Genomic DNA, 24,219 nt, shown 5'->3' with positions numbered 1-24,219 from the left:
ATATAATTTGTAAGTTAAGAGACAGTGACCTGTGTCAGGGTGTGGAATGCTTGGCAATGGAGAGGGTGTGGCCACAGTGGAAGGCTTCCGAGATATGGCATTCTTGTTGTTGGCTTCTTCAATAACATCAGGTAGACTAATTTGTCCTGCAATCTGTTGAATATTTAAATTTGTTATCTTACTATGCTTAAAAATACATGACATAAATCCATCAATATATCTACTTCAAAATCTAAAAGTTGTCAAGATACCATATGCCACCTACATCTTACTACATATTACAGTGGTACCTCGGAATGCGAGTGTCCCTGTATGCGAGTTTTTCGGAAGACGAGCAGTATTTACTCCAAAAATTTGCCTCGGAAGGCGAGGGTTACCTCGGGGACGCGAGTTTGTTGATACGCGTACAGGCCGACCTAGCGCGTGGTGGTTCGGCGATCGTCGCCCCCTCTGCCCCGCCGCCCCTCAGTTTACCATTGTTCTCGCGCTCAGTGGACTACCCCCACATCAATTCTTCTCGCGGATATTCAGTGTTTTGTTGGATTTTTGGTGATTTGTCTATACAATGTTATTATATATCTCACCATGGGTCCCAAGAAAGCCAGTGGTAAGGATAAAGGCCAGAAAGCTCATGTGAGGATGACAATAGAGGAGAAAACAAGAGATCATTCGGAAGCATGAGAACGGTACACGTGTTGTTGAACTTTGTAGGCAGTACAACAAAGCCACATCAACAATATGCACTATACTTAAGAAGAAAAATGAGATTATGGGTGCTAAAGTGGCAAAAGGAGTAAGAACATTAACGGCACAAGACCACAAATACTTGAAGAAGTGGAAAAGTTGTTATTAATTTGGATACACGACAAGGAGTTGAGGGGTGACAGCGTTTCGGAGGCCATTATTTGTGAGAAAGCCAGGGTGTTGCACGAAGACCTTCTAAAGAATACCCCTGCAACGAGTGATGCAGATAAGAAAGAGTTTAAGGCAAGCAGGGGCTGGTTTGAAAAATTTAGAAAGAGAAGTGGTATCCATAGTGTTACAAGGCATGGGGAGGCAGCCAGCTCAGACAAACCAGCCGCTGGACGATTTATTGACGAATTTAAAGAGTTTGCAGAGGCTGAGGGATACCTACCGCAACAAGTGTTTAATTGTGACGAAACAGGACTGTTTTGGAAAAGAATGCCTAAGAGGACATACATTACCAAGGAGGAAAAATCCTTGCCTGGACACAAGCCTCTTTAAGATAGGTTTACGCTTGTGCTGTGTGGAAATGCGAGTGGCGATTTGAAAATTAAACCCTTGCTAGTGTATCATTCTGAAAATCCAAGGGTTTTCAAACAGTATAATGTGCAGAAAAACCCATTTGTGTGTGATGTGGAAGTCTAATAAAAAAGCATGGGTGACTAAGCTTATTTTTCGGAGTGGGTGAATGAAGTGCTGTGCCCTGCCATAGAAAAATATCTGCAGGAGAAACAATTGCCACTCAAAGCCGTGCTTCTCCTTGACAATGCTCCTGCTCATCCTCCAGGCTTGGAAGATGATTTGTTGCCTAGATACAATAAATTCCTCACAGTTAAATTCCTTCCTCCTAACACCACTCCTCTAATTCAGCTTATGGACCAGAAAATCATAGCGAATTTTAAGAAACTTTATGAAAGGGCACTTTTTCCAGAAATGTTTTGAAGTGACTGAAGCCACAAACCTCACCCTCAAAGAGTTCTGGAGAGAGCATTTTAACATTTGTAGTGCTTTAAAACTCGTTGACAAAGCCTGGCAAGAAGTGACTCAAAGAACCCTGATCTCTGGCTGGAGAAAATTGTGGCCTGAAGGTGTGAGAGAACTAGACTTTGAGGTGTTTGCGCCTATAAATGATGCCCCTATTGTTGAGGAAATTGTTAGTCTAGGCCAGCAAATGGGCTTGGAATTGGATGGTGATGATGTGGAGGAGTTGGTGGAAGAACACAACGAAGAACTGACCACCGAAGAACTCCTAGCCCTTCAACAGGAACAGCAAGCCAACGCAGCAGCGAATGATTCTGCAGTGGAGGAGGAGGTGGCAACAGCACCAGCGAATGTCCCTTCTGCAGTAATTAAGAAGGTGTGTCAGATGTGGAAGAGATTCAAACAACTATTGAACAGACTCACCCAGAGAAAGCTGTAGTAGGCCGTTGTCTTAATCTTTTCAATGACAATGTGATGCCTTACTACAGAGACAGCTTGCGAAGAAGGGAAAAAGGCAAGCTTCCATGGACAGATTTGTGGTGAGGAAATCGAGCAGTGAGCCTCAACCAGGACCTAGTGGCACTCAGGTAAAACGTCCCAGGGAGAGCACACCAGAAAGGTCCTCACTGCCTGATGTGATTATGGAAGGGGACTCCCCTTCCAAACAGTAACTCCTCTCCTCCTCCCCCCTCCTCACCATCTTCCATACGCCTACAGCACTCGACAGCAAGGTAAGTAATAACTGGAACATAGTTTTTGTAGGTTTATTTAGATGAATTAGGTAAATTAGGTATAAAAATTTAGTTTGATGTGGGGTTTTTGGGGTAGTCAGGAAACGGATTAATTCATTTCCCTTTATTTCTTATGGGGAAATTAACTTCGGAATGCGAGTTTTCGGAATACGAGGTGTCTCCAGGAACGGATTGTTACGAACCCGGATCCAGCATCCGAGCACGGAGCAGTGACGACCGCACCATCTGTGGGTCAGCTCCCGAAACCCCCTCCAAAAGGACGACGACATCTGGTGAGGACGACGTGTACTAGCTACGAGGGCCAGTTTCCAGTCCCGTTCAGCACTCAACACCGCCGCCGCTGACCTCTGGTGAGGTGGTGCTCAGACTACAACGCCATCTATGGAGTGGATATGTCGGGCGTTTGTGTCTGAGCCTGTAAGTGAGGTGCCTTAGTGTGTCCCAGTTATTGATGACGTGTCTGCTTACAGAGTCGACCTGGGACTGCTGTGATGGAAGTCGAGTCGGTCTACCCGAGGCAGCCGTCTCCATACCGTGTGCTTTGCTGCAGCAGCTGTGAAGTCGTCCCCCGGAAGAAACACTGTGGTGTTACCCTGCCAGTGGAGTGGCAGTAGAAGGATCGTCATACCCGGGACCGACTGCTGGAGAAGATTATCCACTGGGGTACTGAGGACAGGAGAGTGATTTGTGATATCACACGAGGCTCCTGTCTAGGGCGTTACCCTAATATCGCCCGTGGAGTGGCCTGACCAGCCTTGCTGATCCGGAACCTGCCAGCGAACCTGCTGGACGTGTGGTTGATGGCCTCCACGGCGGTGCCCCCAGTGGACCTGTGTTTTGGCTGACCTGTGGCCAGGGTAGGCTCAACTTCTCAGAGGATTCGTTGTGAGGCCACGAAGAAGCACCGAGGACTCAGCACCGAGAGTTTTGCTCCAGAGTCTTCAGCAGAAGACAATTGTGTATTTTCCCCTTGTACAGCGTTAATACCCCTCCCCCTGTGCACTTTTATATATTATTTATTTGGTGATGGGAACAATTATAGTCTTAAGTTCTTAACTTTCTTTCCCTTCCCCCTTTAAGTTTCTTGCGTCACGGATCACATCCCTTGAAAGCCACTACTGGCTTGGGGTCGGATATAACTTCCTCTAACAACATCAGAGTAAGAACCCCGTTGCGTCCCGAGAGGGCCGTAACACGGATTAAACTCGTATTCTGAGGTATGCCTGTAATTCACCTTCTTAAATCAAGATAGTTTAGTTGAAGCAAGACATTAAATTGGAGCTTAAAATCTTGCTCCTTTTGTTCTACAGATACTGCAAATAAAATTTATTTATCTGAAATTTGTGAAATAGTTCACCAAATTGGTCTGACAAACAAATAAGGAGTTAGAACCAACTACAGTACTTTATCTTCACTAACATGTAGGGATAAAACCAGTGACAATATACAGGGTTAAGAGTATTCCTAATGCAGACCAAATCTCTCAGCCCTCCAGGAACAATGCATGGTATTTATAATACCTGTATACAAATGCCAGAAGAATGAATGAATGTTATACATCATGTGAATATGGGTGTTATGCACATGATAGCTTAGTAGTTAGAGAATCCTGACATAATTGGGATGAGAAAAGATAATGGATGGTGATCTTTCAGGGTATCACCCACCATTTAGAAAGGACAAAAAGAGCAACAGGCAAGCATAATACAGTACATAATAGAGGACTTCTTTACAACCAGTAACGAAGATTCGTCTTTCTGCCAAAGCTATAAATGCTAAAACAATACAGTACTTCTGCTTAAAAAAATAGAAAGAATTCCTCAGGAATACTGGTGGAGGACCTTGAGAAGAATTTAGCTTCCTGTCCCGATCAAGGTCACTGGAGAAGGTGGTCCTTAGGTAAATATACAGTACTATAGTTTGTATCCTTGTTTATGTCAGATATGAGGATAAGAAAAAGTACAGGAGCAAGTATGGTACCTTGGGGGACTGATATTTTCATGTAGGATGATCCAGATTTTACTATGTTGACTATTATTTTATGAGTTTTGTTCGTTAGGAAGTTAAAGATCCATCCCCCATACTTTGCCAGCAATTCCTTTTGAGCTCATTTTTTCATAACACCATGGTCACATTTGTAGAAAGATTTTGGAAAGTTTGTGTTTATTACATCTGTGTTTTGCTTCTCTTCCATGGCATCTAAGGCCATGTTAAATTGATCTACCAATTGTGAAAGGCAGGAGTGCACCATTCTGAATTTGTGTTGTCCGGGGTTATGTAGATGTAATTCCATGTGATTTGTAATCTTACTTCTTAGCACTCTTTCAAATATTTTTATGATGTGTGAAGTAAGAACTATTGGTCTATAATTTTTTGCATCTGCTGGACTACCTTCTTTGTGAAGTGGCGCAATCTCCACTGTTTTAAGTATGTCGGGATGACAACAGTATGGATCAGGGGGTGCCATAGGCACAATAAGAGAACACTGTATAAACATCAGAGGTCCATGGCTGTTCATCATCCTCCTAGCAAGTATAAGAAATATTGCCGGAACAACCATTGACATCTTCAAGAGAAAACTAGATCAATTTCTTCAAGAAGTGCCGGACCAACTGGGCAGTGTTGGATATGTGGGCCTGCGGGCCGCTCCAAGCAATAGCCTGTTACTTGGAGCGCAACCCTATCAAGCAGGTATAAAGCAATATCCAGGCTTTGTCTACAAAAGATGTTTAGGGCCTGTGGTAATGGTGTTTTGTACTTCTTGATGAATATAGAATTCCAGGAGTCTGGGCCTGGTGCAGAGTGCCCGGATGTGTTGTCTATGGGTACTTCAAAGTCCATTGGGGTTAGTGAAACATCTGATATATGGCTAGATGTTGGTGTCACATTCATAAAGTATTTGTTTGAGTAATTGATCTTCAATGTGTTCAGGGGGTTCACTGAAAACAAACTGCACCAAAGCCTCAGCACTCATTTCTTTGTTGCCATCTGTGAAAGTTCTATCACCCTTGTGCGAGGGGTGCAATGCTGGATGAAGTTTTTGTTCAAGTTTTTGTATAGGTGAAAAGGTGTTTTGGATTCCTCTCTATTTCACTTATGGCCTTTTAATCTCTTTGCCTCTCTTGGATTTTATATGATTCTTGCAGCTTGAGCTTAATTTCTATTTCCCTATATAACCTTCCTTGTCGTTGCTGGAATAAAGTGGTACATTTGAGATGTTCTGCTATTTTTTTTCTTCACCCATTGAGGAAACGCCACAATATTCTGGCAAGGTCTTGCTTTTTTTCGTTTCCAGTTAATCAGAACATATAATCGCAACTTTGTAACTCGATGAAAACAGAAAGCTGGTAGTTTGTCGAAGGTCCTCCCCATTTGTCATGATAATTTTACCGAGCTGGATCATAAATTGCAGTAGTGTTTCAGCATTTACGGCTTCAATGGACAGGAGGTTCCATGGGTTTATAACCCTACGAGTGAAAAAGTATCTCCTGTTTTTTGTCCTATGTTGTGGCTGTTGAGTTTGAAACATAGGCTTCTCGACAATGCGAGAAGTCGAGACAACTGGCTGCAACTGCCGACACAATGCAATGCAGGTCCTACCAGGTCCAGGGGCATTGAAAAAGTAGTGAGCAGCCAGGAACCTGTTCAACCTCCTAAACCTCGCTCGCCTCGCTCATGCCACCAGAAACCACACGCTCGGTCAACCCATGTGTGTTGATGGAATGATGGCCAAGCGAGACAAAGCTCTTGCACAGTCAAATTTTACAAAGAAATTGGGCTTGTAAATGGCAAAATTCGTAAAGAGGGGCATTCGTCAACCGAGGTTCTACTGTATGTTTAATTCTAGAAAGTAGGAATAGAGCTGTTTGTAAATAAGCTTTTCAAATATTTATGATAATATTGGTAGATTTGATATCGGTCTGTAATTGTTTATGTCAGCAGTATCACCTCCTTTCTGAATTGGCGTTACTCTTGCTTTTTTACAGATATCAGGAAAAGTATGACACACTAGGGATTTATTGAATAGCAGCACTATCGGTAGTACAAGGGCATGAGTGGCACTCTTATATACCACCATAGATGGTACTTTCACTTATGTTCCCAGCTTTGTTTTTTAGCGAATGAATGATGGATATAATGTCTGTCAGGCTGACTGGTAAAAGGAGTAGAGTGTTGAGATATCTGCCGGTGAGATATTTACCTGAATTTACCTGAGGGCCACCAATACTAGTGGCCTTGATAAGGACAGGAAGCTAGCCGCTTGTCAAAGGTCCTCCCCATTTGCCCTGATATTTTCTAGCTGCATTTTAAAACCCAGCAGGGTTCTGGCACTCATGGCTTCGAGGGAAAGGCGGTTTCACATGTTTACATCCCTATGGGTGAAAAAGCATCTTCTGTTTTCTGTCCTACATTGTGGCTTGTTGAGCTTTGAACCCATTGCTCCTCATTCGTGTTACATCTGACCTTTAGAAGAAACTGTTTGGATCGACATCATCCAAATTATTTAGTATTTTTAAGGTTTCTATGAGATCCCTCCTGTCATGCCTGGTCTACAATGTTGTTAGCCCTGTGGCCATCAACCAGTCCTGATACAAGAGATGACTAAGCTCTGGTATGATTTTTGTTGACCGGTGTTATGGTGTTATGGGATATGTGGTAACATGTGTCTGGGTCTGCGGGATTTTTCTCATAAGGTTAGGACTAATTGATGAAAAGAAGCTAATTAATTAAATTATGTTGCCATTTCTAAGTCTGTTGCAAGTGTGCAACCATCTTTGGAGTTTTATCTGCCTGTTGTTCAGATCCAAGGATGTTAGAGATGGCTTTCAATGTGGTTTTCATATTTCCTTTTGCTTCTTTAAATCTATTCTCATAAATGGAAAGTTTGGCTCTTATTATTTTACTGTTAAACATTGATGAGTATCTCTTAACTACTACTTTTGTAACTAGGCCAATTCTTGGATTTTTTTTCATATTCGTTGTTACTTTTTCATATTCAGATTGTAATTAGTTATTAAAGCTTTTTTACTACCTGTGTCATCTATCTAGTTTTCTTTCTTTTCTTCCTCTTTCTTGGCATATATTTCTGAGCAGATTCAATAATCTTTTTTTTTTTTTTTTAATTTTCTCATGATGATTCCATGTCTTCATCTCCTATTAACTCCCTCCAGGTAGTGCCTTGCAATTCTTCTCTCATTCCTTGATAGTCTCCTTGAGGATAGCCTAGAAAGCCATCATCCTGGACATGCTTATGAAAGAGTACTCAAGCAAAGGACTCACACAACAGTTAAAAGCAGTACAGATAAACTGAGCACCAAACAGACCCGGGAACCCAAGCAGAATCAATTCAACAAGGGAAAGACAGTGAACCCAATCGAAGACTCCAAGCAAAAAACAGCCATGCACAAGCCAATGATGGAACCAACCAGAATCCCCACCAGAAACCCGATCCAGGTCAGCCAGGAAGAACGAGACTCCTGGCCTACAGGTGAAGGAAAAGGAAAGTACCAAAAGAAAAATGACACAAACAACACTACAGTACCAGAAAGGAACAAGACAGCAGGGCCCACATGAAGGCCCTGAGAGGAATGCAAAAAGAGGAAACAAAGGGATGTGTCACTAGAAAGATGTCACAGGAACAATAAAGAAAAGCCCCCCACCATACTCATTTGTTAGGTTCAAACTAACTAAACCCTAGGAATAATCAAACATACCTTTGACTTTAAGGACAGGAAGGTGGTGATTCAAATGTATAAATCTCTGGTGCACCCCCATTTGAATTACTGTATCCAAGAATGGAAACCCCCTCTTCAAAAGGATATAGCGCTCTGGTGAAAGTGCAACATCGGGCCACAAAAATCATTTCAGTGATAAGTCATCACTCATTAAGAAAGGTTGAGGGCCACAGGGCTAATAACACTGCAAACCAGGCATGACAGGGCAGATTCTCATTGAAACTTTTAAAATACTGAACAATTTGGTGGATGTTGATCCATAAAATGACTTGAACATGTCAAAAGTAACACAAACAAGGAGCAATGGTTTCAAGCTCGACAAGCCACATTGTAGAACTGAAAACAGGAGACCCTTTTTCACCCACAAGGTTATAAACCCATGGAACTGTCTACCCTCCAAAGCCGTAAATGCAAGGACTATGTTAAATTTAAAAATCGGGGACGGGGGGAGGATTTTCGACAAGCCGCCAGCTTCCTGTCCATGTCGAGGTCAGTAGTGCTTGTGGCCCTCAGTTAAACTCAGGTATTTGTCTGAAATCCAAGGCTATCCCAGAATTTGCAATAAATATGAAATGCCTCAAGAAGAGATATAAACAGTGAGAACATGAATCATCAGAGCCATCATGAAGACCCTCCTCTACTATTTATTTGTTTATTTAGGTATCACCTAAGCAAAAAATTACAAAACTGAAAAAAAAATATTATTACACACACATGAGTGAAGCATCATGTAAGGTACTCTCTGTAAACAAGGAAAATGCAAATCCAACGTTGCAGAATTCTTGACCAGAAACTTAGCACACAGGTGATGCAAAATAAATTTTCCACATGCAAGCCAGACAGTCAAATGTTTTTAAAGGCTCGACAGTTGCCTTGACTAACAATGTCAGAATTCATAATTTCAGATATCTATTCAAACATGATCATTTTATTTACTCACCTGGGTTGCCCTTCTGGAGCGAGGAGCACCGTGGGTTCGTCGAGGCCTGACTGCAATCTTGTGAAAAGCAGCTTGGTGACTCAGTCGAACAGCACCAACAACTGGTTCATTATCTGTTGGAGTGAAAGGTCAGTAAATGACTAAATCTCTAGAGAGAATGAGACTGTACAGAATCAGTCCATAATGACAGGTCCAGTTGATTCTTTAATACAATATTTTTGTCAACAATATGATATTCCTTTAAAGTTTAACAAAAATCATGTTTAATTAATTACACACCAAAAGTATGTCACAAGATCTTAAAACTCTATACAAGGGGGTGGTTCCCTGCCTCGCAGACCAACCACTAGAGTCGGACGGTAGAGCGACAATCTCGCTTCATGCAGGCCGGCGTTCAATCTCCAACTTTTCCAACGAAATTGGGGTCGTAACTCAAAAAATTTGTAAGTAGGGGCACTTGTGAATCGAGGTTACACTGTATACATAGTCTGACATATGTTGAAATAAAATCACAAACACGTGCACAGTCCAGACTAGCACTGTGTGTGGCGTCTCACTCTATATGGGCTCACCAGAGTCAAGACCCTCCACCAGGCTCATTGGATTGTAATAATGCACCACAAAATGCGAGTTGATATGTACACAATTTAATTACAAGTACTCACTCTTACAGGGTCCACATTCATACAGCACGCTCTTCATCATCGGTGCATGGGGAGTCGCCCTCAACCGATGGGTATCCTGGAGTTGTGACTTGTAGCTTTCGAGAGTGACAGTGCTCACAAGAGTTCAACTACAGCATTCATCTTATCCATCCTCTTCATGGCATCCTGAGAAATGACTCCGTGGGAAGCTAGCACGAAAGAGCCAGCTCTTACCCTCCCCCATTACGTCAAAGCTTATAGACCAGCCCACCAATCAGAATGAAGTGTCAACTATACATAGGCCTCCTGATTGACTGAGCTCTTAATGCTACTCGAGTGGCAGTGAGACACAGGGAACAGGCCTGCAATGCGCTTTGGCTTTTGTGGTTAAACAGAGTAACCCAAGTGAGTCCCAGCCACACTCCACAGCTACTTTTGGGGGTATACCCCCCTTCCATGAACATACAGGCTAGTTATACAAACTGCCCTCCTAGTATAACCAGGCATCGCACATCAACAGACAACCGAATTCTGAACCACTGGCACGATTCCCAATTCATACACGCCCAACACGATTGTACTTTTGTCCATAGATAGGCGAATACCAATGCTCAATAAACTTCCTGTGCAGAGCTGCTCAGCAATTCTGGAGTGCAAGTCTAGTTGTGAGAAACTGTTCTCTAACACCCCCTGTTAACACTGTTTTCTTTTAGCCCCTCTTCTAGCTATACAAACCATTTATTACAGAATAATCTCGACTGAGACTACTATTGAGCCTTATGATGCTCAGTAGTACTACTGAGCCTTATGATGCAGCCTTCATGAAAAACTATTTCTTTTGTTCATGAACATGAGAACAAGAGGAAACTGCAGTAGGCCCATTGCTAATACATGCGAGTTCCAGGAAGCAACAATACTAAAATGAGATATTAATGAAATAACCGAGTATTAATAATCTTACTAAAATCATTTTTTAATTGATCAATTAAAATTGGATCCAAATTGTACAACCAATTACTAATGCTAATATTGTATAGTTCTGTGATTTGAATTCAAGCAGGTTCAATAATGTTTCTACTGAAAATTATTTAACAATTAGTTATCTTATAAGAACTCTCCCAATCAATTTGGTGAGAATTTTTTAACAAATGAATGATCAGAGTATTAGATAATTGGCAAATTTTTACTGAATATTTATGCTGTAAAATTAAAAATTTAATATCTTTAAATGTTTGTAATAAAGATTGTAATGAACTGTATATAGATCAAACATACAAAGATTTTAAATTTTGAATTTCACAGCATAAATATTCTGTAAAAAATGGCCATCTAATGCTCTATTTATTCATTCATCAGAAATTCTCACCAAATTGATGCTGTATGTATTTTTATGATTTTGGAGTGAATTCCATTCACACCTGGGGTGTTAGGTGTTTAAAATTGATGTTCAAATTAAGTGGGAGTCACTATATGCTTCCTGATACTTTAGCACAAAATTGGGATATTCCTTAATTCATTTTTTTTCTACATTAAATGTCTGAGTGGGTGTTGGGATGTTGTCCAATCTTTCTGTGTACACATGTAAAGTATTCATTCCAGTTGGCTGCCCTTTTACAATCAGTTATAACGTAGTTTACACTTTCAACTACTGAATCGCTTGCCCTAGTTTTATTGCTTACATGAAAAATAGGAATTTGTATCTTTCATGGTGTTTTGACCACGTTTTCTTTCATATTTACTTTTTGCCGATTTGTTTTCTGCGTAGTTGAATTAATGACTTTTTGAATCTCTCAATCTATGTGATACTTGGTGAACTGTAAAGTTAAGATGCATTACATTAGAAGCATATGTTGAGGTTTAAAAGTTGAAACATTTAAGCACAATGATGTTTTAGAGGTGAACTAACCATATCTTTAAAATATAAATACCAAGTAATTAATTCTTAGTCATCATCTGTGTTTAAATTAATAAGATGCAAATATTTAAAATAAATTTACCATACAAGAAAACGTGTAATCTCATCCATGAAATGTACAACCCTCCTGCATTACATGTAGCTTTCTCATGACATCGGCAGCCTTCTTGTGGTACGTGCAGCCTCTCTCTCTCTCTCATGTGCACCATGCAGTCTTTGTGATGCTCGCTTTATTTTCATTTTAAATTTAGCCTTTTTATGTTACGTGCAGCCTTTCCGTGATACGTGCAGCCTTTCCATGGTACGTGCAGCCTTTCCATATGCAGGTTATGTTTACTTTTGATATTTTTTAATTGGATGTTTGATATAGAGCAAATATCAGAATTGTTGTTCAAACATTTCTAGAATGGTATATATGCATACTTTAATGATACAGCATAAATAATGATTACAGAATAAACAGAAGTAAAATTAGAAAATTATTTTCCCACAAATATGATGCGAAGAGGACAGTACAACCAAGAAAGCAACATAAATAAGCCTTTGAGCAGAGGAAAACCCTTGTCACCTTAAATTATATTATAAAAATAATGAAAACTGCATCTGACAGCTTAAAAGGGATACAGTATGCTGTATTGCAATAACAAACACCACAATGACCATACAGGGTTGTTGTAAAGCCAACAGCTGAACCCAAAGTGGACATTTAATATAAAAGCAGGATAAATCAGAACCTTTGAGCACAATTATACTAGAGTTGGTCACACATGAGCCCGGGGGCCTGACCTGACCTGATAGTTCTTCATACTCTTCCAAGAACGCCACACGGCCATCAATAACAGAGTCGCTGATATAGGAAATCCGTGTACCAGCCCTGCATGGAACGTGTTTGTGCAGTGGAGTGGGACTTTCTGCAGAGCACTCCATGGTGCCTTCTGTGGTGTTCTTTGTTGGGCCTCCTGCGATAGCCACAGTGAGTCAGGATGAAGTGACAATAATGGGCTAGTAACGGTCAGTAGACTGACAAATGTTGTCACAACTCAAATATGACTTGGTTACAGGTATCTCTGGCAGTTCCAGATCTACATGAAGTGTAAAATGTATGGACAAAGACAAGGACACACATTAGAGCATTACATCTTTAGACTGCAAAAAAAAAACCTGCCATTTAGAGGTAAATCTAAACTCATGCTGCATGACAGCGCAAACCATCGTATTACAAATGATAAAAATATCTGAAATCTTTGCATTGTATTCATATTTTGCTTCTACTAAATGAATGACATATGAATATATAAGCTGCATAGTGCAGAATAACAATAATAATAAACAGCAGCTCTTCTGTGATTCTGTAATCACCCATATTCAAATTATTTTATGTATTAGCAAAGACCTACATTCCATGCAAAATAATACATTGAAAATACATAGAGGTTTCAATGCAAATAGTTTGCTACTAATTATTATTATAATTATAAGGTATGCAGGTTAGATGTAAAATTTAATGTAAAAATATTCCTGCCGAGGTCTGATTTAGACCTTGTGTGCCCTATTTAATCCTTTTTTGTGTTACTACTCACAGGATGAGTATGGGGGGCACAATCAACTAGTGCCGATAGTATGAGTATGTGGTGCACATTAAACGAGCACTCATAATATAAGCATGGGGTGAACAATAAACTATCCCACATAGGATTATTATGAGGTGTACAATAAACTAGCCCTCATAGGATAAGCATGGGGGTGTACAATGAACGGGCACTCATAGGAGAAGTAAGGGGTGTACAATGAACTAGCGCTCATAGGATATGTATGGGGGGTACAATGAACTAGCACTCATGGGATAAGTATGGGGCATACAATGAACTAAAACTCAGGATAAATATGGGGTGTACAATAAACTAGAACTCATAGGAAAAGTATGGGATGCATAATAAATTAGTACTCACAGCCTACTTTATAAGTTTACTGCTACCTTACTAGCCATCTAATTTTTAGGAGGTTGTAATAATATGTATTTATTAACACATTAGGATGATAAAAGGTCTCGCAATATATTGCCTCAGTATATCTCAACATATGCAATTTAAAAAAAATTAAAGAAACCCACAGGGTTTCAAAACAAAAACAATGCTTTTTACATGTCATCTGAAGACTACACGTCTCAGGTTGGCCACCAGGGAACTACACTGTCCAGGTTGGCCACCAGGGGACTACACTGCCCAGGTTGGCCACCAGGGGACTACACTGCCCAGGTTGGCCACCAGGGGACTACACTGTCCAGGTTGGCCACCAGGGGACTACACTGTCCAGGTTGGCCACCAGGGGACTACACTGTCCAGGTTGGCCACCAGGGGACTACACTGTCCAGGTTGGCCACCAGGGGGCTACACTGTCCAGGTTGGCCACCAGGGGGCTACACTGTCCAGGTTGGCCACCAGGGGGCTACACTGTCCAGGTTGGCCACCAGGGGGCTACACTGTCCAGGTTGGCCACCAGGGGACTACACTGCCCAGGTTGGCCACCAGGGGACTACACTGCCCAGGTTGGCCACCAGGGGACTACACTGCCCAGGTTGGCCACCAGGGGACTACACTGCCCAGGTTGGCCACCAGGGGACTACACTGCCCAGGTTGGCCACCAGGGGACTACACTGCCCAGGTTGGCCACCAGGGGGCTACACTGCCCAGGTTGGCCACCAGGGGGCTACACTGCCCAGGTTGGCCACCAGGGGGCTACACTGCCCAGGTTGGCCACCAGGGGGCTACACTGCCCAGGTTGGCCACCAGGGGGCTACACTGCCCAGGTTGGCCACCAGGGGGCTACACTGCCCAGGTTGGCCACCAGGGGGCTACACTGCCCAGGTTGGCCACCAGGGGGCTACACTGCCCAGGTTGGCCACCAGGGGGCTACACTGCCCAGGTTGGCCACCAGGGGGCTACACTGCCCAGGTTGGCCACCAGGGGGCTACACTGCCCAGGTTGGCCACCAGGGGGCTACACTGCCCAGGTTGGCCACCAGGGGGCTACACTGCCCAGGTTGGCCACCAGGGGGCTACACTGCCCAGGTTGGCCACCAGGGGGCTACACTGCCCAGGTTGGCCACCAGGGGACTACACTGCCCAGGTTGGCCACCAGGGGGCTACACTGCCCAGGTTGGTCACCAGGGGGCTACACTGCCCAGGTTGGTCACCAGGGGGCTACACTGCCCAGGTTGGCCACCAGGAGACCACACTGCCCAGGTTGGCCACCAGGGGGCTACACTGTTCAGGCTGGCCACCTGCATGATGGGGTTCTGGGAGTAGTTCTACTCTCCAAGCCCGGCCCGAGGCCAGGCTTGAATTGTGAGAGCTTGGTCCACCAGGCTGTTGCTTGGAGCGGCCTGCAGGCCCACATACCCACCACAGCCCGGTTGGTCCGGCACTCCCTGGAGGAAACAATCTAGTTTCCTCTTGAAGATGTCCACGGTTGTTCCGGCAATATTTCTTATGCTTGCTGGGAGGGTATATGTTGTCTGTATTTCTTCTATTTCAGCAATCTCTCCTGCTCTTAAGGGGGAAGTGAGTACTGAGCAGTACTCGATGACGGGACAACACACATGATTTGAATAGTAAAACCATTGTGGTGGGATCCCTGGATTTGAAGTTCTCGTAATCCATCCTATCATTTTTTTGGCCGACGCAATATTTGCTTGGTTATGCTCCCTAAACGTTAGGTCGTCAGACATCATTATTCCCAAATCCTTTACATGTTGCCTTCCTACTATGAGCATATCTGATTGTGTTTTGTACCCTGTATTATGTTTAATGTCCTCATTGTTACTGTACCTGAGTACCTGGAATTTATCACTGTTAAACATCATGTTATTTTCTTATCACATGCCTCTGTATGACTAACCCATCCTGTGTGATGCGCATTTTTAGCACCACGTAGCTAGCTTTTTGCCACACACTGTACTCTCCTTCATATAGTCTAGGGCAGCTGCACAAATTCACATGTACCTAAATGTATTAATGAACAAAAACAAAACAAAAATGGTTAGCAGGCATGTGTCAGTTTCTTAATAATCCTCATGCGGTTGATAGGATTAATTCAAAATTTTCAAACGAAAAATGGTGATCTTACCTACGACCTGGTGACGAGCCTCCAGCAGGGAGACCCTGGAGGAGTGGTGAGACCCGGCTCCCAGAGAATCCTGCAAAAGAAAACACTAGTCAGAAGTAGCAACGGAACACGTTGGGCTGAACTAAACACATGTTCACTAAGAAAATTCTGGTCTTTTGTTGTTTTTTTTTAACACAGATGGGTACTGGAACAGACGACTGCCGACTCCTGTTAGCAGGCTGAGAGCTCTCCATTCCCATAGCTCATGGTAAGCCTTTCCCTCAAGTTTTCCCTGCAATACGACTTGCCAATCGTTGAACAACCAGGTACTTAATCACTTGCTGGGTGAACAGAGCCATACAGTTTAGGATTGGTGCCTAGTTAATTCTCCCTGGCCTGGATATGAATCTAGGCCAAATCGCTTGCAAAATGTGTGTTACCACTGCGCCACTGGGACTACCTGGTGGAGGCAATGAAGATGAAGAAAAAGAGCCTCTACCTTGCATGGGGCAGCAGAGGCTGCCTCCCACGGGCCAGCGGCGGCTGCCTCCCACGGGCTAGCGGCGGCTGCCCGTGGGAGGCAGCCGCCTCCCGCGGGCAGGCGTGTTAAGCACGAAATGTGCTCAACTATTTCTGTACCGCCCGACCAGAACCCAGAATTCGCGATTGTGCGTCGAGAACGAACCCGACTGTACTACCGAGACCCTTCAAAATATATAGCAAATACTGTATATTAATACTGGGAGCCGAGCGGACAGCACGCGGGCTTGTGATCCTGTGGTCCTGGGTTCGATCCCAGGCGCCGGCGAGAAACAATGGGCAGTTTCTTTCACCCTATGCCCCTGTTACCTAGCAGTAAAATAGGTACCTGGGTGTTAGTCAGCTGTCATGGGCTGCTTCCTGGGGGTGGAGGCCTGGTCGAGGACCGGGCCGCGGGGACACTAAAAGCCCCGAAATCATCTCAAGATAACCTCGAGATAACTGTAAAAGAGGAGAGTACAGTGACACTTAACTTGATGTTAACCAGACCACACATTAGAAGGTGAAGGGACGACGACGTTTCGGTCCGTCCTGGACCATTCTCAAGTCGATTGTGAAAATGGATTCGACTTGAGAATGGTCCAGGCTTCACAATCGACTTGAGAATGGTCCAGGACGGACTGAAACGTCGTCGTCCCTTCACCTTCTAGTGTGTGGTCTGGTCAACATACTTTAGCCACGTTATTGTAACTCATCGCCTGCACTTAAAATGTTAAAATATAGGCGCTAATTATTGCAGAACACAGCACACATTAACATATACAGGCCAGTGACTAAACTTAGGAGAAGCAGACAAACGAGCATCGAGACAAAGGTATCCAGCTCGACAGCAAAATTGGGTGTCGCGAACTGCTTGATGCCTGCTTGATGGGGTTCTGGGAGTTCTTCTAGCCCAGCCCGAGGCCAGGCTTGACTTGTGAGAGTTTGGTCCACCAGGTTGTTGCTTGGAGTGGCTCTAGGGGTCTAAAATAAGGAATAGTGAGCACTAATTACATCTGAGCGAGCATCAACATGTGCATGACTGCCGATGTGTAATTACGACTCTAACGGCTCCGTGCGTTAGAGCCTCGGGGGGAGGGGGGGGGGGGGGCATAGTAGCCATGAGACAATCCAGTAGGGCTATGCGGTGGGCGCGAACTTTCAACCAAGGCATGGCCAGCTGCATACTCTACCACTAGCCATGTTGTGCAACATGCAGCTCATCACAGCCACATGAACCAGTGAAGACAACACCACCACCAGCCACACCCAGGCCCATCACTGGCCAGCCTTGCCGCCTCTTACGCCATAGTCGTCGCATACTCCATGTCAATCATTATTTGTGATGACAATAGCGGTCTACTGTGGAACTTGTGGAAATAGTAAACAATGGAGATGGTAATGTGATGGTTGTGTGAGGCAGGGGGGGGGGGCGGCGGGCCGAGGCTGCCACCCAACTAATGCCACTACACAACTACGTGAGTACACGCTAATTTACATTTCGTCCCAAGCCTAAAATACCAACTAAATTGTGGCAATTTTCCAAAATTTACATTTTATGTAACTTAATACGAATAAAAAAAATTCACATTTTTTCCAAATTACTTGTTTGGGCGGGCGAAGGGGGGGGAAGAGGTGGAAGAGGGGGAGAGAATGGGCTTTTTAAAGTGCAAGTCATCATGCCACACCCAAATTAGACCAAATATGGATATGTACTTTTACAAATGTAATCAAAGGGAATATTTTGTTGTGAATTGAGAATGTTTGGTGAGGTGACTGAGTCACCTTCCACTTAAACGGTGGCAACCAGATCTTCCTCTACATGTTTTAACAAATTTAAAGGAACGAATATTTTTTGTAATATTCTAAATATTCATATTTTGACTTGCCAGGACGCTCTGGGGTTAAATGGCCTTTGTGAGCCTTAACTACTGAACTAGAGCAGCCAGGGTTGTTACTGGGGGTTGTGGGCTCCGGCCAACGCATTCGCCTTCACATACACAAGAAATAAATAAAATACACAAGTAAAATATTGTATGAAATACACACAAATAAAATGAGGAAATATACAACAACTTTTATATGTTTTTGTTTTTGTTTTAACACTAACTTTTCTATCCCATTTAGAAGTAGAAAAATGCTCAAATGTGTTCAGTCATTTGTATTTATACAACTCGTTAATAATGGTGTCAAAACAACGGCAGCCGGAAATGGCAGATCCGGCCGGACGTCCGCTTTCACAATAATTGGTCTTAATTAGTCAAGATAATTAGGACTAACTATAATTCTAAAAGGCCAATTATTTTCCACAGTGGGAAAACCGTGCCAAATGACCCGAGCCGAGTTATATTGTATATATAACAAAATAGCCAAGTCCACCCTTTGGAACAGGGAATTATTGGATAATTTCCCCCCATAAAACCACACCAATAAGTAGTCATACTAACGGGGCTGGGAAAGCACATTCAAGGCTTCACAATATTTCCAAATTCTTTAGGGAATTTCTCGTTTTCCTTCCTACGTGGTTCAAAATACCTCCACGGTGTACAGTAGGTCACTGGAGACGGGTGACTTACCAGTAATATGGAAGACGGCTAATGTAGTCCCAATATACAAAAAGGGTGACATAAGAGGCACTGAACTACAGGCCAGTGTCCTTAACTTGTATACCATGCAAGGTGATGGAGAAGATCGTGAGAAGAAACCTAGTAACACATCTGGAGAGAAGGGACTTCGTGACAACCCATCAACATGGGTTCAGGGAGGGTAAATCTTGCCTTACTGGCTTAATAGAATTCTACGATCAGGTGACAAAGATTAACCAAGAAAGAGAACATTGGGTAAACTGCATCTTCTCGGACTGTGGAAAAATCTTTGACACGGTACCCCCATAAGAGGCTGCTGCATAAGTTGGAGAAACAGGCAAGGGTGACTGGTAAGGTGTTCCAGTGAATATGGGAGTATCTAAGCAATAGGAAGCAGAGTTTTACTGTGAGGGGTGAAACTTCAAACTGGCATGAAGTCACAAGCGGAGTCCCACAGGGCTCTGTACTCGGACCTATCCTGTTTGATATACATAAATGATCTTCCAGAGGGTATAGACTCATTCCTCTCAATGTTTGTTGATGATGCCAAAATTATGAGAAGGATTAAGACAGAGGAGGACATCATGAGGCTTCCAGAAGACCTGGACAAACAAGGAATAGTCCAAATGGTTTTTAGAGTTTAACCCGAGCAAATGTAATGTATATAGGTGTAGGGAGCCAGAGACCAGATACAAACTATCATTTGGGAGATGAAATTCTTCTAAGATCAGAGAGAGAAAGACCTGGGGGTTGATATCACGCCAGACCTGTCCCCCGAAGCCCACATCAAGAGGATAACATCAGCGACATATGTCAGGTTGGCCAACATAAAACCAGCCTTTGGAAACTTGTGTAAGGAATCTTTCAGAACCTTGTATAATAGGTACGTCAGACCAATCTTGGAGTATGCAGCTCCAGCATGGAGTCCGTATCTCATCACCCATATAACTAAATTGGAGTAGGCTCAGAGGTTTGCTACCAGACTAGTGTCCGAACTGAGGGGCATGAGCTATGAGGAGAGACTACGGGAATTAAACCTCACGTTGCTGGAAGACAGGAGTTAGGGGGGGACATGATCACCACATACAAGATTCTCAACAGAATTGATAGGGTAGACAAAGACAGTCTATTTAACACAAGGGGTACACGCACCAGGGGACACCGGTGGAAATTGAGTATCCAAATGAGCCATAAAGAGATTAGAAAGAATTTGTTTAGTGTCAGAGTAGTTAATAAATGGAATGCATTAGGAAGTGATGTGGTGGAGGCTGACTCCATAAACAGTTTCAAGTGTAGATATGATAGAGCCCAGTAGGCTCAGGAACCTGTACACCTGTTGATTGACAGTTGAGAGGCGGGACCAAAGAGCCAGAGCTCAACCCCCCGCAAGCACAACTAGGTGAGTATAACTAGGTGAGTACACACACACACACACACACACAGCGCCGGTGGCTGTGTGGACAGCACGTTGGACACGTAATCATATGGCCCTGGTTCGATTCCCGGCGCTGGCGAGAAACATAATGAGCAGAGTTTCTTTCACCCTGACGCCCCCTGTTACCTAGCAGTAAATAGGTATCAGGGAGTTAGACAGCTGTTACGGGCTGCTTCCTGGGGTGTGTGTGAGTTTATGGTATATAATGTATTACAAATTCGTGTTACTGAAGCATACTCTGTACAAAGCTTCAAGCTAATACGATAAGATAATGCAGTAACTGCTGAGACATTATATAACAGGTGGCTGCTCCAGAGCGCGCACCCATCTTCTTAAGACACTCGCCTCTCGACTTCTTCTCTCCCAAGACAAAGCACTAAACCTAACTTGTGTGAGAACCCCACAACATCCCCAGTAACTCCTCCAAGATGGGAATATATCTGAACAAAGTTTGGGTTAACAGTAAGGATGGTGCCCATTACCCCAGATAGAGAAGAGAGTGAAACAGTAATACAACAGACCTGGTAGAGCTGGTGGCCCCCAGAGAGTGAAACAGTAATACAACAGACCTGGTAGAGCTGGTGGCCCCCAGAGAGAGAAGAGAGAAACAGTAATACAACAGACCTGGTAGAGCTGGTGGCCCCCAGAGAGAGAAGAGAGAAACAGTAATACAACAGACCTGGTAGAGCTGGTGGCCCCCAGAGAGAGAAGAGTGAAACAGTAATACAACAGACCTGGTAGAGCTGGTGGCCCCCAGAGAGAGAAGAGTGAAACAGTAATACAACAGACCTGGTAGAGCTGGTGGCCCCCAGAGAGAGAAGAGAGAGAAACAGTAATACAACAGACCTGGTAGAGCTGGTGGCCCCCAGAGAGAGAAGAGTGAAACAGTAATACAACAGACCTGGTAGAGCTGGTGGCCCCCAGAGAGAGAAGAGTGAAACAGTAATACAACAGACCTGGTAGAGCTGGTGGCCCCCAGAGAGTGAAACAGTAATACAACAGACCTGGTAGAGCTGGTGGCCCCCAGAGAGAGAAACAGTAATACAACAGACCTGGTAGAGCTGGTGGCCCCCAGAGAGAGAAGAGTGAAACAGTAATACAACAGACCTGGTAGAGCTGGTGGCCCCCAGAGAGTGAAACAGTAATACAACAGACCTGGTAGAGCTGGTGGCCCCCAGAGAGAGAAGAGTGAAACAGTAATACAACAGACCTGGTAGAGCTGGTGGCCCCCAGAGAGAGAAACAGTAATACAACAGACCTGGTAGAGCTGGTGGCCTCCGTCGACAGGTTTGTCTTGTCCTTCCTTCTTGCTAGAGTCCCTCCCTCTACCTTCCTCTCTCGACTCTTTCCTCTTGTTCTTGGACCTGGAGATCTCAACGCGTCGCCGGTAGTGAGAGAAGGGCGAGGAGGACGATGTGGGCGATAGCGACGACTTGGTAGGTCCCCACGATGACGATGATGATGCAGACGACGATAGGACTGAATGACTAGACAAGGCGCCCCTGTAGAACTTCTTAGAGCGGCCCTTGAAGGTGTTGTGGTGTAGCTTGGCGTGTGGCAGGTGGAAGCGAGGGAGCTGAGCCTCGCCTCCCTCACCACTCCTCCCCTCACCACGCTCACCACGGATCACCAGCTTCAACAGGTCCGAGAACATGGTGACTGGCGCTGTGGTGGAGAGGAGGCAGGTGGCAGACGGAAGCTGCTGCCGGTGACTGAAGGAATGGGAAAAAGTGAAGTCTGGACGATGAAGCAAATCCTTCTTGATGTCAGCGGGTCGTTATTAGTTTCCACGTCTACGACGCTGCTCACAAATTCGCGTTTTTAACTTTGTAAGTTGCCTTGTATTTTGCTTCATTCTCACATTATGCACTTTATTTAAAACCATAAAAACATAGTTGTTTGTGTGTTGGAGTCGTCTTGTTTGTGTCTTCTTACTAATCCATAGCTGGAGACTTTCTCTTTGTGTTGGCAGCGAGTGTCAAGGTCTGGCGGGACTCACCATAGCCACGGTCTCCACGCCGCCCATGCTGCCGCCCACACACTCCCCCAAACACCTCTCAAGCCCAATGTTCTCCACTCCCCTCACCACGATGGCTTCCCCACGCTCTCAGTGGACGTGAGGATGAGTGAGGTGGGGGCGTGTCTCCTTTCCGGCCAGTGGGTCCTGGGGGCTGACACCGGTGTTGAGTACGGCCGCAGCCTGTGCCAGTGCTGCTGCACCCTAGGTGTGTGCTCCTACACCCTGGGTGTGTGTGCTGCGTGCTGCGTCACCCGAGGAGGCCAAGCTAGCGGAGGGGGCCGCCGCTCTAGGTAGCCATTCTAGACCTCGCCGCCCATCACTGTGGTGTGGTGCGCTACTCTCCTCACAATGTTTGCAAGTGAGGAGGAAACGTCACTTTTTACTCCAGTTACGACATTTCTATACAAGTTCCAAGCAAGTGTATCTATTGAATAAATATATGTTTTACCTTCCTGTTCAAGCCAAGAAATATATTGTCTTACAATACATCGTTCAACTCTTGGGAACACAAGCCGCCACCACCACACATCTGCCACACACACACGCTCCTCTATCATATATTTACATACGCGGCCACAAGGCCCCACTCTTGACGATTTGTTCTACTTCTACAGCCTGGATGTGGCCAGCCTTCTCTGGTCTCTGGGGCTGTTTATGCTCGTAAACCTCCCCCTCCCCCCCACACCCCCACCTAAACACCCCCTCCACAAACACCCCAACCTCCACAGACACACAACCCCCCCCCCCCACCACAACAATGAAACCTTACGGACTATCCATGGCCGAGAGCTACCTCTTGGGTGACTTGAACTTTATCAGTCAACAACACCACAATTCCCACATATTAAAGAGAGAATGTAGCTAACACTACAAGAACGACTGCGAGGAACGTCGCCAAATATGTCGAGATGTGTTGATGAAGGACCCAGAAACTGTCACACCTTCAACAACAACGGGGGAATAAAGAGGTATATAGAGGTAAATAAACAAAACATGGTAATAAATATATAAATGAAGAGATTAATAAACATAACGATGACAGGAGATAAACTAAAATACGTGAACGTATCAGTGATAGAGGATCCGGGTGGACTTTAGCAGTGAAGTTACCAATGGTGGTATTGTAAACCACTCATACTCTACAGTCTCACGGTGGTATTGTAAACCACTCATACTCTACAGTCTCACGGTGGTATTGTAAACCACTCATACAGTCTCACGGTGGTATTGTAAACCACTCATAACATACACTCACGTTAGTGTAAACAGTTCAGTCTCACATGAGTACTGTAAACCACCTGACTGACCATCTGTCTTGGACTGACTGGTACAGCACCCCTCCCCCCCCTCCCACCCCCGGGGTCTTATCCCCGACAATACACCTGGTTACCTTACCTTGAGGTGCTTCCGGGGCTTAGCGTCCCCGCGGCCCGGTCGTCGACCAGGCTTCCACAATGATTGGTACAGCACCTCCCTCCCACCCCGGGAGTCTCATCCCTGACGGTACACTTGGATGGTACCTTCGCTCTTCAGGGTACCCTATTAGGCCTCCTCCCACCCCCCAGTGCTGGTGTGGTGCACCTTCCTGGAATTATATGAGCTAAGCGCCCCCCCCCCCACACACTCAGAGAACACTGTCTGAACTTCAGAGGTCCACAGCTGTTCAACAGCCTCCCAGAAAGCATTAGAAATATTGCCGGAACACAGGTGGATGTATTCAAGAGGTACTTAGATAAGTTCTTGCAAGAAGTTCCGGACCAACCAGGCTGTTGTGGATATGTGGGCCTGTAGGCCGCTCCAAGCAACAGCCTGTTGGACCAAGTTTGACCAAGTTAAACAGGGTGGT

The 24,219-nt window shown here is 44.5% G+C and overlaps 1 protein-coding gene across 1 annotated transcript in view; it reads right to left on the bottom strand.

Annotated features, from left to right (window-relative positions):
- The window catches only part of LOC123768402 (uncharacterized), a 107,391-nt gene that overhangs the window by 10,363 nt on the left and 72,809 nt on the right, over positions 1-24,219 (bottom strand). The window contains 4 exon segments of the mRNA XM_069336366.1: positions 30-153; positions 9,153-9,265; positions 12,503-12,670; positions 15,836-15,905. Coding sequence (XP_069192467.1) covers positions 30-153; positions 9,153-9,265; positions 12,503-12,670; positions 15,836-15,905 — 475 coding nt within the window.

This window comes from Procambarus clarkii, chromosome 35 (genome assembly GCF_040958095.1).
Source record: "Procambarus clarkii isolate CNS0578487 chromosome 35, FALCON_Pclarkii_2.0, whole genome shotgun sequence".
In the NCBI taxonomy this organism is placed as follows: domain Eukaryota; kingdom Metazoa; phylum Arthropoda; class Malacostraca; order Decapoda; family Cambaridae; genus Procambarus; species Procambarus clarkii.
Note: the sequence above shows the minus strand (reverse complement) of the source record. Positions and strands in the feature narration are given on the sequence as shown.